This window comes from Lissotriton helveticus, chromosome 1_2 (genome assembly GCF_964261635.1).
Source record: "Lissotriton helveticus chromosome 1_2, aLisHel1.1, whole genome shotgun sequence".
In the NCBI taxonomy this organism is placed as follows: Eukaryota; Metazoa; Chordata; class Amphibia; order Caudata; family Salamandridae; genus Lissotriton; species Lissotriton helveticus.
In genome coordinates, this window is record NC_136058.1 from 88,585,084 (window position 1) to 88,599,952 (window position 14,869).

Sequence of the window (14,869 nt, forward strand, 5' to 3'; positions counted from 1 at the left end):
GGAGCGATGGCTGCTTCCGGAACGACCTCTTGACTGTTGTGAGTATGCTGACTGGACGCTGGAGTCGGACGAGCTAGAGGACCTGCGTCCCTTGTCTTTTATAGCTCGGGCGTGATGGCGTGACTCATGCCCCTTGGTTGATGATCGGTGACTAGGTTGCTTGGCTTGGCATGCGACCTCGAAGTGATTGTCTCTTCCACAGCGGTGGCATCGTTGCCCGATGGCTGGGCACTGTCCTGAGTGGGGGTAGTCCTGACCGCACCTATAACAGGTGGGTGACGCTTTTGAGGGTCTCGTGTGTCGCGAGCTTCGACGTGACGGTTGAGACCTGTAGGACTTGGAGGTGGGCTTGACGGGCTTGGAGGACCGGTGTGCTTGAATGCGCAAAGCGTGGTCCTTGTGATCTGACGATTTCTGTGTCCCCATACGCTTCGCATAGTCTTCCGCCTGGTCATTGATTCTTGTTAGTTCCTCGATTTCCTCTAGTGTGTATGGTTTCTTTAGGAGCCTTCGGCGCAGGGCTTCAGACGAGCAGCCGTCGATGATGCGGAGCCTCAGGGCATCTTCCGTCTTAAAGTTATCAAAGTCGCAGTATCGTGCAAGTCTCCTTATGCGCATGATGAAGTCACTCATACATTCGTCTTTCTCCTGCGTGGCGAGGTTGAACGTGTGTCGCTCATAATCCACATTGCGTTTGTGGAGAAAACGCCTGTCAAGTGCAGCTTTGGTTTCATCATAGGTAGCTGTTGCAGCATTGGGCAGCTCTTTGATGATTTGCGCAATGTCCGGACCAATCAGATTCCTCAGAGCCACAAGTTTTTGCTTATTGTCTTGTACTAGGGATCCGACCATGTAGTCTTCAAAGTCTTCACTCCATGTTTTCCACGATGGGCCCATGGTGTTGCCTGGCGTCAGCGGTAGAGGCTGAGGTTGGCGCATGAAGGAGGCACCCACCGGGTTGTTCGCCATTGCCGGTGCAGTGGGAGCAGTGCCTCTGGTGCTGGGAGCTGGGCTTCCTGTGCTGGGAGCAGGGCTTCCTGAGCTTGCTGTGCTTGATGCACTTGATGCTGTGGTGGCAGCGCTTGATGAGCTGTCAGGGCCCGGATTGGACATCTGCACTCTGTGGAAGCGTTTATCCGGTGCTTATTAGTTGCACGCAGTGTTTATATGTTGTATTATTCTCTTTATTGAATAATCTTGTTTCTCAGGTGCCTCTGTGGACTGGTAATGTATTTTTTTTGCAAAGGCGCCTGACCTTAAGATGGCCGCCAGAGAGAGCGCGTGGGTCTGTTGAAGGGCGGCGCCTGACTCCAAAATGGCCGCCGCGCGGGACAGTAGGCCTCGTGTCTCTGTCCCTGGACCCGGCAGACAGCACGCGTGAGGGGAGCGGTCGGGTTTGAACTCACCGGCGCTCCTCACGCTGTGTCCCGCTCTGGCTCTTCTCTCTTCGCTCGCGCCTGGGATCGGGTGCTGCTCTCCAGCGCTACACACTCGGCTGCTCACTTCTGGCACGTGGGGTCGCGCTCTGGCATACGCGCCTACCTCCTGGTGCGGCAGTCGGGTGTCTGGGGTGTTTTCGAGCGCCCGCGCTCTGGATCCTTCGCGCCTCTCCTCCCAGGGCAGTATCGGCGAGCGCTTCTCACCGGCTGCAGTCGAGTGCTTCTTGGGCTTTGGCGGATTTACTTTCCGCTGCAGGGTTCGGTGGTCGGCCACGTTGGGTGGCTGAGCGGGGCTGCTTGTGGGGTTTAGAAACATCCCACCCTCGTCGCCATTGTCGCAGCGCTTGCGCTCCTCGCAAATAACACACCGAGGCAGAGGTAAGGAATGCACGTCTTACTTTATTCCCTGCCAGCCTCACACTGACTTACAGACTAAACTCCTCCCTGTGACTCACTTCCTTTTCCTGTTGCCTGTCCTGTCTCATACAGGAGGTCAGGCAGGGCGACACTACACCTCCTTACCCGCACAGAGTGACATCCAACGCTGCGCGGCTGCGCCAGTGCCACTCACCTGACCCAGATCTCCCTATTACCAACCCTGCCCCGGTCCTTTGGAATGATGATAAATACCTTGGTAACCTTGCAGTTCACACACCCACCCCCTGCCTTCCACTCCCCTCCACATTTTACCTCACGGCTCACGCAGGCCTGACCTCACGAACAAACTGGGCCGCTACCACCTCACACACAGACACAGACGCCCATATACCTGTGCTCTCACATCCCCTCCCCCCCCCCCCCGTGCCCGCCGCTGCCCCGTTCGCCCTATGCCCTCTAGCTGCTATCTACCTGTGTGATGTGGCGCAGTGCACGTGCACCGGAAGATGAGGAATTGAGACGCCGTAGCCCTGAGTGGTGTTTGCCAAACCCATTAGCGCCTGGAAATAGCATCTTTGCTCATTTGTCTTGGAGCCTGTGGCTGCAGTAATGAAAGCAGAACTTTGCACTTTAATAGCCGAAGAGGCGTCGGTGCTTTCTCTCTCCCCAAACCTCCCGCACCTAGCTTCAATATATTTCTTCCTCTCTCCTACCCCAAGCCCGATGCAATATTCCACATGATCGGTATACAATAATTGCTAATGCTTTCAATGCCTTTTTCCTAGAGCACACAAGCGCTCGAAACGAAAGGCAATTTAAACGTGCAAAGTTTAGTAAACCATTTATCAAGCCATGCAGGGCCCGTGAACAAAAATTGTTTGTTAAAATAAAAGATGTATATGCAATAGTGTGCATGGATAAGCAGAAAATGAGAACACTTTATTCCTCGGCCTGCTCTTCTTGCATTGTGCCTCGCGCCTCTTTTTGCAAGCAGGCACATTTGTGTATGCTTCCCCTTTCAGCATTACAACGGAGATGCAAACTGACACGTCTTCATTTAAACAATATGTGCCGCACCCCCAGAGAGCGCAAGGCTAGCGCTAGCCAGGCCCAGGCCCGGGGCCTGGCAATTTAAATTATAAAGGCCCCGCCGGTGACGGGACGGACTTACTGTGTTCGGACCAGGCGGACAGTCCTGTCTGAGCGTGGGCGGCGGGCCTGGCTTTGTCAGTTTGTCTTCTTTTCTCTTCTTCTTAACTATGGATTGGTCTATGCGCGCCCCTGGCCTGATGCCACACCTTGCACTTGCGTGATTGTGCATGTGCTGTGCCGACAAATGCAATGAGGCAATTGGTCACCACTCACCAGCCAGCCCTGCCCCCGCACCCCACGCGCATACGCGGCGGAATTGAAAGTGAAAATTAGGACTTCCAGTCCTAACTTTCACTTTCGCCTCGTATGCGCGTGGGGTGCGGGGGCAGGGCTGGCTGGTGAGTGGTGACCAATTGCCTCATTGCATTTGTCGGTCCTGCCGCCATTTCATCGTTCCTAAAATAAACTGCCTCAGGGGTGGCCGCCGCGGCCTCTGCACCATTTATAATTTGATCAGAGTGCCTGCCCCGTCCGGGGCCCACCGCCCACACACAACAACTAGTGCGTGCCTCGGCCCTCGGGCCGCTCGGCTGGCAGTGGCAGTGGCAGCGGCTCGACTCACTCACAGGCTCACACCAGGGGTGACGTGACGGGCCCCGGGCCCCCCACCCACCATTTCGGACTTCCTGTCGTTCACTCTCCGCACCCAGGACTGTCCGCACCATTTCGAAGACTCTGCCCCTGCGTGCCCATTTGAAGACTGACAGTGACGGGGCCCCCGCCTGCACCACAGGGGCCCCGCCTGGCCGGGGCCCCCGCCACCATTTCAAACTCGGGCCCCGGCCGGGGCCCACGCCGCCCTCGCACCAAACAGTGCGGCAGATGAGATCGATGATCATGTATTAGTGAGTGCGTGAGGGGCCCGGCCGGCCCCGGGGCCCGCGGGGGCCCCCGGAGCGGCGGGGCCCCCCCGCAATGCGGGGTCTGCGGGGGCTTGTGTTACGCCCCTGCACGCATGCCTGCTGTCACCATCACATTGCTTAATTTGTAAAATATGAAGTGCAGGTGATCACATTTTAAAAAGGCCACACCCACTTCCCCGGCCCCACCCACAACCTCCAGTGGCTCCACCCACTTCCTTTTTTGACCCTCATCCACATCCAAAAGGCTTAACACATTAGAACTACCTCCTCCAGTCTTGAGTTCCACAAGAAGCTGAAGACCTAGTTCTTCACATAAGCATATCGAAGACCTTACACGTACACACCTGCCAAAGGGCCTGGCTACCCTCTTGGGTGATTAGTGTGCTATACGAATCAATATAACATATTTTGAAACTTGAGAAGCGTATGATAACAACTTAAAAGTGAACTCAAATTAGAAAACGTGTGTTTATCTCAAAATGTACCATTAGTAGGATCATTTGAGGGACAGAGGCAGCTTTATAAACTAAAGAGAATGTGCTAGTACTGTGCTGTTTAAAAGATTTGAAGGTATGAAAGAAGGAATACATTAAAGAAGATGGCAACAAATGCAGGCAGGAAGGTGAGTACTGGAGTGAGGATTTAAATGAGTAATGGAGGAAATAAGAAAAGAATGTGAAAGGAAGACATGAAGGGATAGAAAAAATAAGGGAGAAAGGAAGTGGACGATGGGTGATGGATGGATAGATGAAAGGAAATGATAAAGAAAAGCAGAAGGGTTGAAGATAAGAAAAGAAGAAATTAAAGAAGGGATCAAGGAAGGAGCAGGCAAAAAAGAAAGAAAGGAATGAAAGGAGGAAGAAGGAAGAAATGTACTAAGGGAGGGATGATTGGGAATGAATGAGGGTGTAAGGAAGCAAGAATGGAAAGAGGAAAGGAGGAATGGCTGGATGTGCTGAGGATGAGAACAAGGAAAGCAAAAGATGGCACAAAGGAAAGAAAGGAGTTCAGGGGAATGGATACATGTTTGAAAGGTACTGTGTCACGAAGGACATAGGGAATAATGGCTGGGAAAAACAAAATATTAAAATACATAACCGTGTCCTTAACACACTAATTATGGTTGTGAAGCACATATTCACCAGAGGGGGCCTAGACACCGAATACAAATGTTATCCAGCTGAATGGCACTAATTTTATTGACCTCAGAAAGAAAAAAGATTGAGTGGCCACACCAAGATTTAAATGTATGACCATGACATCAAACTCAGATTCCTGGAGTGGATATAGATATATGCTCAAGAAGGAAAAACATAAAAGGGAGAGTGTGGAAGGAGGAGAGGTCTGAAGGCAAAGATAGATACAGTACACAAAGAATGTGAAGAGAAGTGGGGAAAGCAGAGATTGGGAGTGCAAGATTGAAGTTGAACATGATGGAACTGAAAACTGGAAAGAGGAGAATGGCAAGGGAAGAAGAGCAGACAGCATGTGAAAGGAAAGTGGAAGTCAAAGAGGGTAAGGTGAAAAGGTGGAGATTAAGGGGAAACAAGGACATAGAGCAGATAGTGAAGGAATAATGGAGAGAAAAGAAGGAGTGAGGTGTGAATGGGAGAAAGAAAAGCAGATACTGCTGGAGAGCACTAAAATAGTACACCTCTGCTTTATTACATATACAGTAATTCATTATGTAAAGTTGAGGAGTGACAGGGCTGTATTATTCTTGACCTGGCTCATCAATGCATAGCTGTGCTGTCCAAGACACACAATAGCAATTCTTTAACTGTGTTAAGGTTTTATGCCATCAAAATATGTTTTGTGGCATCACAATCTGTAATCCTCATAAAAAGTTCAGTTAAAGGCTCACGTTCATGGCTGAGGTGGCACAGTAGAGCTGTGAGTGAAAGGTCACTGCCCAGCCAATGAGAACTACGGATTAGGAGAGAGCAGCACTGGCTGAGAAATGGGGATGCGCTGATGCTCTGGAAATAGCAGAATACCTGTGTGGGTTTATTTTGCTGTGGCTGTCGGAGGAGAGCAGTAGAGCTGAGCTCGGCAAGGCCTTCCAACATTTTTTCACCAGTGTTGTGTAGGTTCCTAAATTAAGCTGCAGCATTAAAGGCCACAGATGAGACCAGGACTGCACATCCTGGGCACAGACACCCTCTGAAATATTATCAATTGGTGCAAGCCAGACTGGGCCCCTCCCACCTCTGGGCCCTGGTGCATTTTACCGGGTGTACTAATGGCCACTATTCCCCTGCTATCATCCATTTGAACCCCCTTTTCTTGCTTCTGTTCCTCACTGTTTTGTATGCTTACTTCCAGTTCATAATGTGGTTTTTGTGAAACGTACGTTCACTCCTGTGTTTCCAACTCAAGAATACTCATATTGTCTTCAGGAGGAAAGCCTGCATGACCTTGCCAGGTTTCGAACTTATGCTATGAGGCCAAATCCAGATCAATGCAATGAATGCACTACTCCACTGACTCACCAGACCATGCATCCAGGCACTCTCTCCATCATCACATAAATTGAAAATTGCTTACTTTTCTGTTATTTTCTCAACAGTGCCTAGAATTATTTTAGGCTAATGAAAATACCATCTCTCATCTCTAGATTTCCCTCCCCAAGCCACCTATCTGAGGTGTGTAATCTTTTATATTACTTCCCTGGGTTTTTGAAGCTCACCCTTCCAAAAGTTGAAAGAATTTCAGCCTACACTAAGTTTCACAGATTTCGAAAATTTTGATTCAAATAGTAGGTACTGCGCATTCTCCTGTGTGGTATGTGCCCTGCTTGTGCACCTTCCACACCGGGCCAAAGAACAACCCAGCAGCCACGGAAAGACTGTGTGTGGACCCTCTGCGACACTTGCATGAAAAGAATGGAAAAACACCATCCCTCCACGCAGCACACTGACATGGCAGTTGTTGTACGCTCCCATTTTCCATTTACCACCAATATATATCACCTTATAAGCAACACTCTTGAGGCAGTCTGCCATTAAAACCATATAGCGCTATGAGAATAACATATTTGCCAGTACAGCTTCAAACTTGTGTACTGAAAGAGATATCATACCTGGCATGAAATGGTACCCCGGACCGTACAGCTCTTAAGAAGCATGCTGTAGCGTCTCCGAGTAACGCTGGGCATGTTTTGGAGGATGAAAGGGGGTGGAAATAAGGCATTCATGCTCCAAACCTGCATCACGTTTTTTTCCCCTGCAGTTTTATATAGGGCTATCTCTACTGAAGATATTGGAGCGCTTTACATGAGTTTCCCTGGTTATGCAATATTGGCCTCCATGCAGAGGAGCATGCCAGCAGTGATCAGCATTTAATGCCAGGTGTGAGGGAGCACTTGTGTAGAACAGTTTCAGATCCTGTTCTCCGCTGTTCCCTTCTCTCTGCATACACTGTCCGAGGCAACGTGCTTGTGTTTGGGATCTGCGCAGAATCAGATAATGTGTCTGTGAACTTCGGGAGAGTGGAGAGCAGAGCACAGGAGGCGCCGCAGGGAACTCCCAGCCCAGCCTGTGGGTAGAGGGCCTGGCTCTGCTGTCGCACATGTACACTTCTGTGTGTGCATGGTTCTCGGCAGTGGGGTGTCTGTTATTTCGCTACTCCAATGCAGGGCCTCAGCCGCTTGACTTGTCTAGGTGTTAGTGTTCTGCACGCAAAGCATGGGTGCTGCCACTCCTACTGCCTCAGTCATCCAGTGTTTCGTTAACCCTTCCCATGCCTGATAAAACGTTTTTAAAAAGCGCAAGACTTCCCAGAAGAGCCCAAATAAAGACAGGCTCCACACAACGAGGAGACTGGATTAGATTTGAAACATTTGGCGTGCATCAAATTGGATTTCCCATATTGAATGTTTATGAATTATAAATTCTGCCCACCCCTACAACAGACCCGGCCCTGAGAAATAAGTGCTGGTGCTCAGCACCAGAAATCATCTGCACAAATTAAGCACTGCACCATCGGCATACAATGCTAAGTAAATTTGCTGCAACTCAAAGTTGAAGTGTTGGCACAACGCACTGCAGCTGGGGTTTGCGCTTGCGTTGTCCAACATGTCTTTTTGTCAATCTAGTTCACACTGTCCTTGGAAAAGTGTATATGAAAGTACCCTAGTTCGAAGGTATTGAGGTGAAAGAGCGAGGAACATAAATGTGGGATACTCATGATCGAAAATATATTGATCCTAAATTATAATTGTTGTCCTTATTATTGATTATTTTTGTTTTTATCTTCAGAGTCCAGAAAGCGCCCTAAAGTTCTAAAAATGCAGCATATAATGCCAATAACTGCATATTTAAAGAAAATATCTAGTTTATGAAATACATGATAAAAAGCTTTTTCAGTTGAGAGCATCAATTAGAAAAGAGACCCGATCTGATGACAGAATCAACCACGAGATTTGCTGCTTGTCGCTTACCCATCTCTGACATGTAATGAAATTAAATGACTGTACTTGTAAAGCGCACTGCTGCCCCAGCAAAGGGGCGTCCTGGCGCTGCACAACCCTTCCAGGCTTTTCAGTGAAATGTCCACTCCTGGGCACCCCCAGGGTGAAGCCAGGCATCCCAGCGCTGTTGGGGCAGCTGTGGAGATTAAGCAAGCTATTGCCCAGAGTTGCAGAGTGGGACCAATGATTAGAATAGGCACCGAGGCGAGAATTATCAGGTCCGAGGAAATTGAGCCCAAGACCCGCTGAGACGGGAAGTGAACCCTGGTCCCGGGCCAGACCTCTGCATCAGGGTCTGCCGCTCTAACCATTGATGTAATATATTACACTGTCAACATAACTAGATCACTTCTCAGTAAAACTGCTCGAATATGAAAAAAAGTAACGGCATTGGGTTACATTTCTGGGAGATCATTAACTGACCAAATCGCATCAATATATGAACACGAATTATACATGCAATATTTTTAAAGGGACATATCACAATTATCAAATACATAAGAGCAAATGCATGTATAATAAAACCGATCTTGTTAAAGTATTAGAACCACTTTTTGACGCTTTTTGCCTATTAAGTTAAGGACACTGCAGGATAAAATGTTGCTTCTCCATCGTGCACCTACCTACATCCCTCGGCATGACACAGATTGGTGCTGATGCAAGAGATCCCAAGGGATGCGTGATGTCTATCCACATTGTGTATGCACATACAGGATAGATGGGTTGAAAGATACATTCATAGACATCATCACTACGCAACCAGCAATCTTCGGAGTCCGAAGTATTTTGAATGCTCGGTTGTTCAGGACAATAGATGCTGCTCCTTCAAAAGAAAGGAAATGCGGGTAATTTTAATTTACAATTGAACACGTTGAATTTAAAGAGTGAAAAAGTTATTTTAGGTTGACATATATTATTTATAATAAAGCAAATACATTTTTATCTTAGAGTTTAGCATTTTGACTTTTGATTTAGAGCACACACATTACTGCGGTAAATAGGTGGAATTCATCAGGTATAGAGAAGTTTGCAAGAGTACATAAAATGTTTGCAAGAAAGTTTTTTGAACAGCGTAAGAAATCATCCACCAAGCCCTGAAAAACTAGATCGTCACAGCCATATTACAGGGGAGCCTGAATAACCTAAATAAAGCATTTAATTTAATTTAGGCAATACAGAAAGAAGAAATATATCAGCATATCTTTATTTGGATAAATCAAGCACCTCTCTGTAATATATTTTGAATCCGGTTGGTACATTCCATCCTCTTTGGTACTTTGTTAGAAGGTGTTATTTTCTCTCTAAATAAACATGGTTTTGAATATTTCAGGGTTTTGAAACATCTTCGATAAATTAAAATGACCAAAAGTGAGCCTATCTGTTCAAGAAAATAGAAAAGTATTCACAACTCTAGGCTACTACAAAGTTTGTGGCCCCATTACAGTACTTTTTGCAAGTTAAACCAGACCTCTCTATCTGCAGCTGCTTTCGAATGTGTGGGAGATTTTTAATATTGCTAATTTTCTCACTGCGGCGGTTAGATTAAAAAAGAAAGTAAGATTGGTATAGCCCACTTTATGAATTAGCCTGAATTAACTGAATTTAAGAATGCTCTAAACTGGCAATGTGGTTTTTAGAAATTATTTTAAAATGAACTGATCAGTGGTACTGTATTTATTTTAAGCTTGTGTAGTCTTATTGTAATTTTATGGCTTTTTTAAAAAATTATGGCTTTTTAAAAAAATGTGTTAGTATGAAGTGTTTAGTATGCTTTTATGGTATTAATATGAACCGAATAAAGTACTTTTTGACTGACTGACTGACAGTACTCATTTCTTTTGGAGTTAACATTTTCACTGACATTCAAAATATTTGTAAACTATTTGACTCAATTCTGCAATGAAAGCAAAACAAAAAAACAAAAATGCAAAGAAGAAGTATTCCAGAAATAGACAAATGGAAAGAACACTAAAAGATGAAAGGTATACCTGGTGGTGTCACTGGAGAGATGGGCAACATGAGTCAGTCCTCTTTGTAAAGGTAAAGTAAATAAAGATTGGAAAATTCCCTATTAGAGGCTGAAACATCTGTATACTCCTATTGGTGCAATTTATAAGCTTAAAGTGCACCATACGTACAATAATCCACAACTAATCTATTCCTGGTTCAAAAATCACACCAGCCTCATCAGAATCCTGGGTTCGTTTTCAGTCGACTAAAATGTCCCATATAATTTGCCCTGCATGCGAAATGGCAGTGGTCTCTGGTAAAGGGACCTACCCTCTCTATTTTTTGTACTTATGTCCCTTGCACTTATCAGGGATCCGACCTCAATGGGGAGAGGGATGAACCACAATGCTGGTCTTTGTGAACACAAAGAAACAATGCCTGCAATAGGTTTTCCTTTCTTTGCTTGAGTCTTGTTAGACCTCTCATCCTTAGGGTGGTCTTTCCCCCAACCTCTTGCCTTTTGTCTAATTTTTGCTGATAAATCCTCCTTATTGGCAAAGTTGGATTTAACATTTCTGTTTTAGAAATTCCACTTTCGATCCACTAAGGGCCTTGGATCGGCTCACCTTCAATCTACCTTGCGACCCTACAGTAATCTGAGAACCCTTCGTTCCAATACCAAATTTTTGCTGGCCACCCCAAGTTACAGAAAAGCCCGAGCGGGAGGAAAGACCTTTGAGCTCGGTGCTGCTCTAAGATGAAACAAATTGCCTCTGGATCTTCGTAGGAGCAATTCAGGACAAGAATTCCGTAGATCTCTGAAAACCTTTCTGTTTCGCATGTAATTTCTAGCCTATGAGCCGGTTATCATTCATTCAGCGCCGGGACACCCCGTTGGGGTATCTGCGCGCTTTACAAAATACACAATAATAATAATAATGCCCTAGGTCACAGGATTGCTACTCGTAAAGGGACTCTCTGATAAACTGCAAGACCCTTTGTTCCCTCGTTCTCATCGGACTGTTGCTCAAGTACCAACCTCAACTTCCGCATATCCTTGCAAGCATCCAAAGGTACTGCTCTGTTCTGTGCCTTCATACATATCCTCCATCTTAGCTTGTGGAACTGCTCTCCTCTTTCTAGCTCACACTGCAAAGACCACACTACAAGCTGCATTGTACGTTTGTCTTGCGCAGAGCTCACCAACATTCATAATCTGCATGTGAATCAACTATTTGGCCATGCAGGTATGAACCAGCTTCTGCTGCACACCTGTGAACTAAACAACATTCACAATCTGCACGATCAAATCAGCTCTTTGGTCATGCTGTAATGAAGCATCTGCTGAGCTGTAGTCACACCTTTACATTCTTTCCATGTTACTTTCTGAGAATGTATCATAGTTATTACTACACAGTCTCTATCACAAGATACACATATTTCCAACAAACATGCACATTTCTATTGATGAACTGTATTTGTAGAATGCACCGGGCGAAAGTAGATGAATTCGAATGCCAGCGTACCTTCAGCATTTTATATCAGAAAATATAGTTCCAATATGACTATTCTTTTTTATATTGATGGCATAAACAACATGAAATATTCAGATCTGAAGCACTAGAAACTGTACATCAGCCGGGACTCATTTGTTCTTGAAAGGGGGTGGCTATCTTAGAAGGGTCTATGGTTCATTTATAACACTGTGACATTAGGCAATGTAACTCAAAAATGCTTAAGTCATTCCTTAAGGGTCACCTATTGAGATTTGTGTCATGCAGGTGTAGCGGCCATAGCGGAAACAGCATGCAACCATTATGGATACTATATTTTTGGAAATTACACTTTAAAAATTACACAATTGGGAACACATGGACAGTTACTACTAACGTAAAACATATAGATTGTATGTTTGTGCTGCTGTTGATGGAGATGTTCCTAAAGAACGGTTTGTTCATCCTGCGTATCCTACTCTATGTCTCCCAACAAGCTGTTGGTCTGTTGCAAAAGATGGTGGGACACCTGAACAAAGTACTCCATTCCGAAATATGTCCTGTACCTATTTGGTGGATGCTTGGGGGCAAGGACTCTGGGCCAGATGTATGATGGGATTTTGCATGTGCAAACGGGTTTGCGACCTGTTTGCGCATGCAAAAATTCTGTGGGCCATTTACTAACAATATTTTGCGAGTTGCAAATAAATAAAGACTCACAAAATAGTGTTTAGCGACTTGCTATTAGGAAGGGGGTTCCTTTCCTAATAGCGACCCCACAAGCCATGTACAAATGTTTTGCGACCATCCTCTTCAAGAGCGTGGTAATTGAATCGCAAAAGGGAAGGGGTCCCCAGGGGAACCTTTCCCCTTTGCAAATGCAAGGGGAAAATATTTTTTAGGGGCGTCCAGTGGTCCCAGGGATCACTACCTGCCCTTAAAAAATGAAACTAATACGTTTCATTTTTCTTTTTATAAATGCATCCCGTTTTCCTCCCAGGTATGGTGGCCCAGCAGGCCACCATACCTGAGAGTGTCAACCATTCACAATGGGGTTGCAAATTGCGTGTGCCTCATGAATATTGATGAGGCATGCAATTTACGACCCCATTGAAAATCGCAAGCAGTGTCTCATACACTGTTGTACATGTCATTTTGAGAGTCGCAAATTGCGACTCGCAATTAAGAGCAATTTGCGACTTGCAAAATGGCATGGTGGAAGACTGCTGCCTGAGGAGGCAGGCATCAATGATCTCCGGGCAGATTAAAGCAGACAGCAAAGCCCGCAAGGACTCTGTTTACCAGAACACTGCTGGCCTGAGGTGGCAGGCTGCATTGGTTCGCTGTTGGGTGCATTTAACCAGACACTAAAGTCCACTGTACGGGACACTATTTGGTGTATGTCTAGGGACAAGGATTCTGTTTACCAGAACACTGCTGGCCTGAGGTGGCGGACGGCATTTGGAGTGCTGTATGGGTGTATTTTACCAAACACCAAAGCCCACAGCTCTGGACGCTATTTGGTGAAAGCCTGGGTGCAAGGACTGAGTTTTCCCAGAATGCTGCTGGCCTGAGGAAGCAGAGCTCCACTTAGAGCACTGTGCTGGCACATTTAACCAGACACCAAAACCCACAGCTTGGGATGCTATCTGATTGATGGCTGAGGCAAGGACTCTGTTTCCCAAAACACTACTGGCCTGAGGAGGTGGGGCCACGTTTGGAGTGCTGTGCTGGTGCATTTAACCAGATGCCAAAGTGTGCAATGCAGACACTCTCTAGTGGACGCCTGGGGACAAGGACCCTGTTTCTGAGAACACTGCTGGCCTCTGGAGGCACGGCTTCCTTAGTAGTGCTATACAGATGCCAAAGCCTGCAGCACAGGACACACTTGAGAGCGCCTGTGTGAGACTAGGCCAAGAGCCGACCCGTCTGCGCCCATTCAAGGCTAGGCTGGGCCACCTGTCTTGGACCCAGAGTTTTTTAATACCTTGGATAATTTCCATGGTTGTGAGGTAGGCCTCTTAAATTCCTTTTGTAGGACTATGGGGAAAAGAAATTCCATGTCATCGAAGGGTATATCGCAACATCCTCCATTACTGTCTACCTTACATGTTTTATTGGAGTAAAATCTTCTGAACTTGATAATGTAGAAAAAAGGATAGACACAGGCCAGTTTCAACTTAGGACACCCTCGGATCTGAGAATTATAGAAGCTAACCGAGAGGAATGTTTACAGAGAGGAGGTGATAGTGTATTGGCTGTTGTAGTGACGGGGGCTATACTGCCTACTACGCCTTTTTCAATCTTATCAAGCCCCTTCCATTTAAAAACAAAAGAAAGGAGAGCCATGGTAGAGTGATTAAGAAGCCAGTATGCCCAAAATATGGATCTCTTTTGTTTATGATGGTTATTTTTTGTTGTAGAACAAAGGATTAAAAGTGATCCCTATCCTTTTATAGCTTGCTTTAGACGTCCATCGGGAGCATTTGCTGAGCATGATTTACATTAGGTGTCTCCAACCTTTTCTGGAATAAGAGCTAATTATGTTCAATAAAAATCTCCCCAAGCTACTAATATTATTAGAGAGTGTAATAGTGAACACAGAAGATAAGATGACGTTTGTGGACACCATATACAAGATTACCAGGTGTGAGCACCTCGGATGTATTAAATGTTTTGTAAATGTGGAATGCCTCTACATGTGTAACTCCGAATGGTCATTGCTGCACTGCCCCTAGCACCTTGTTAATAATATCACTCACATATCAGCCTTAAATATATTTTGGAAATTCAACCATTTTTTTCCAAACATCAACTGATGAGTTCTCAAAATGCACAGATTTTCAGCTCAAAATACACACTTTTCAAATGTGGTGTTCACAGGGCTTTTCCCATGAAGTATACTTACAGGTAGCTGGAGAGCTACCAGTAGCTCACGAGCTACTTGTTGGAGAAGCCTGATTTACATCAAACAGAGTCAAATCATTTATTATTTGGAACAATAAACAGGAAATCTATTTCCTGGTGTAGCACTAGTAATACAAACCAAGGTCAGCATATAGCTTTCCACTAGTGGCAACTACAATACTAAGAATGTTCTGGAACTTAATCAAGTATGCAATC

General features: G+C 45.9%; 1 protein-coding gene across 1 annotated transcript in view; it reads right to left on the minus strand.

Annotated features, from left to right (window-relative positions):
• The window catches only part of LEPR (leptin receptor), a 589,765-nt gene that overhangs the window by 203,768 nt on the left and 371,128 nt on the right, over window positions 1-14,869 (minus strand). Inside the window, exon 8 of the mRNA XM_078668979.1 lies at window positions 8,927-9,126. Coding sequence (XP_078525105.1) covers window positions 8,927-9,126 — 200 coding nt within the window. The remainder of the gene's footprint in view (window positions 1-8,926; window positions 9,127-14,869) is intronic.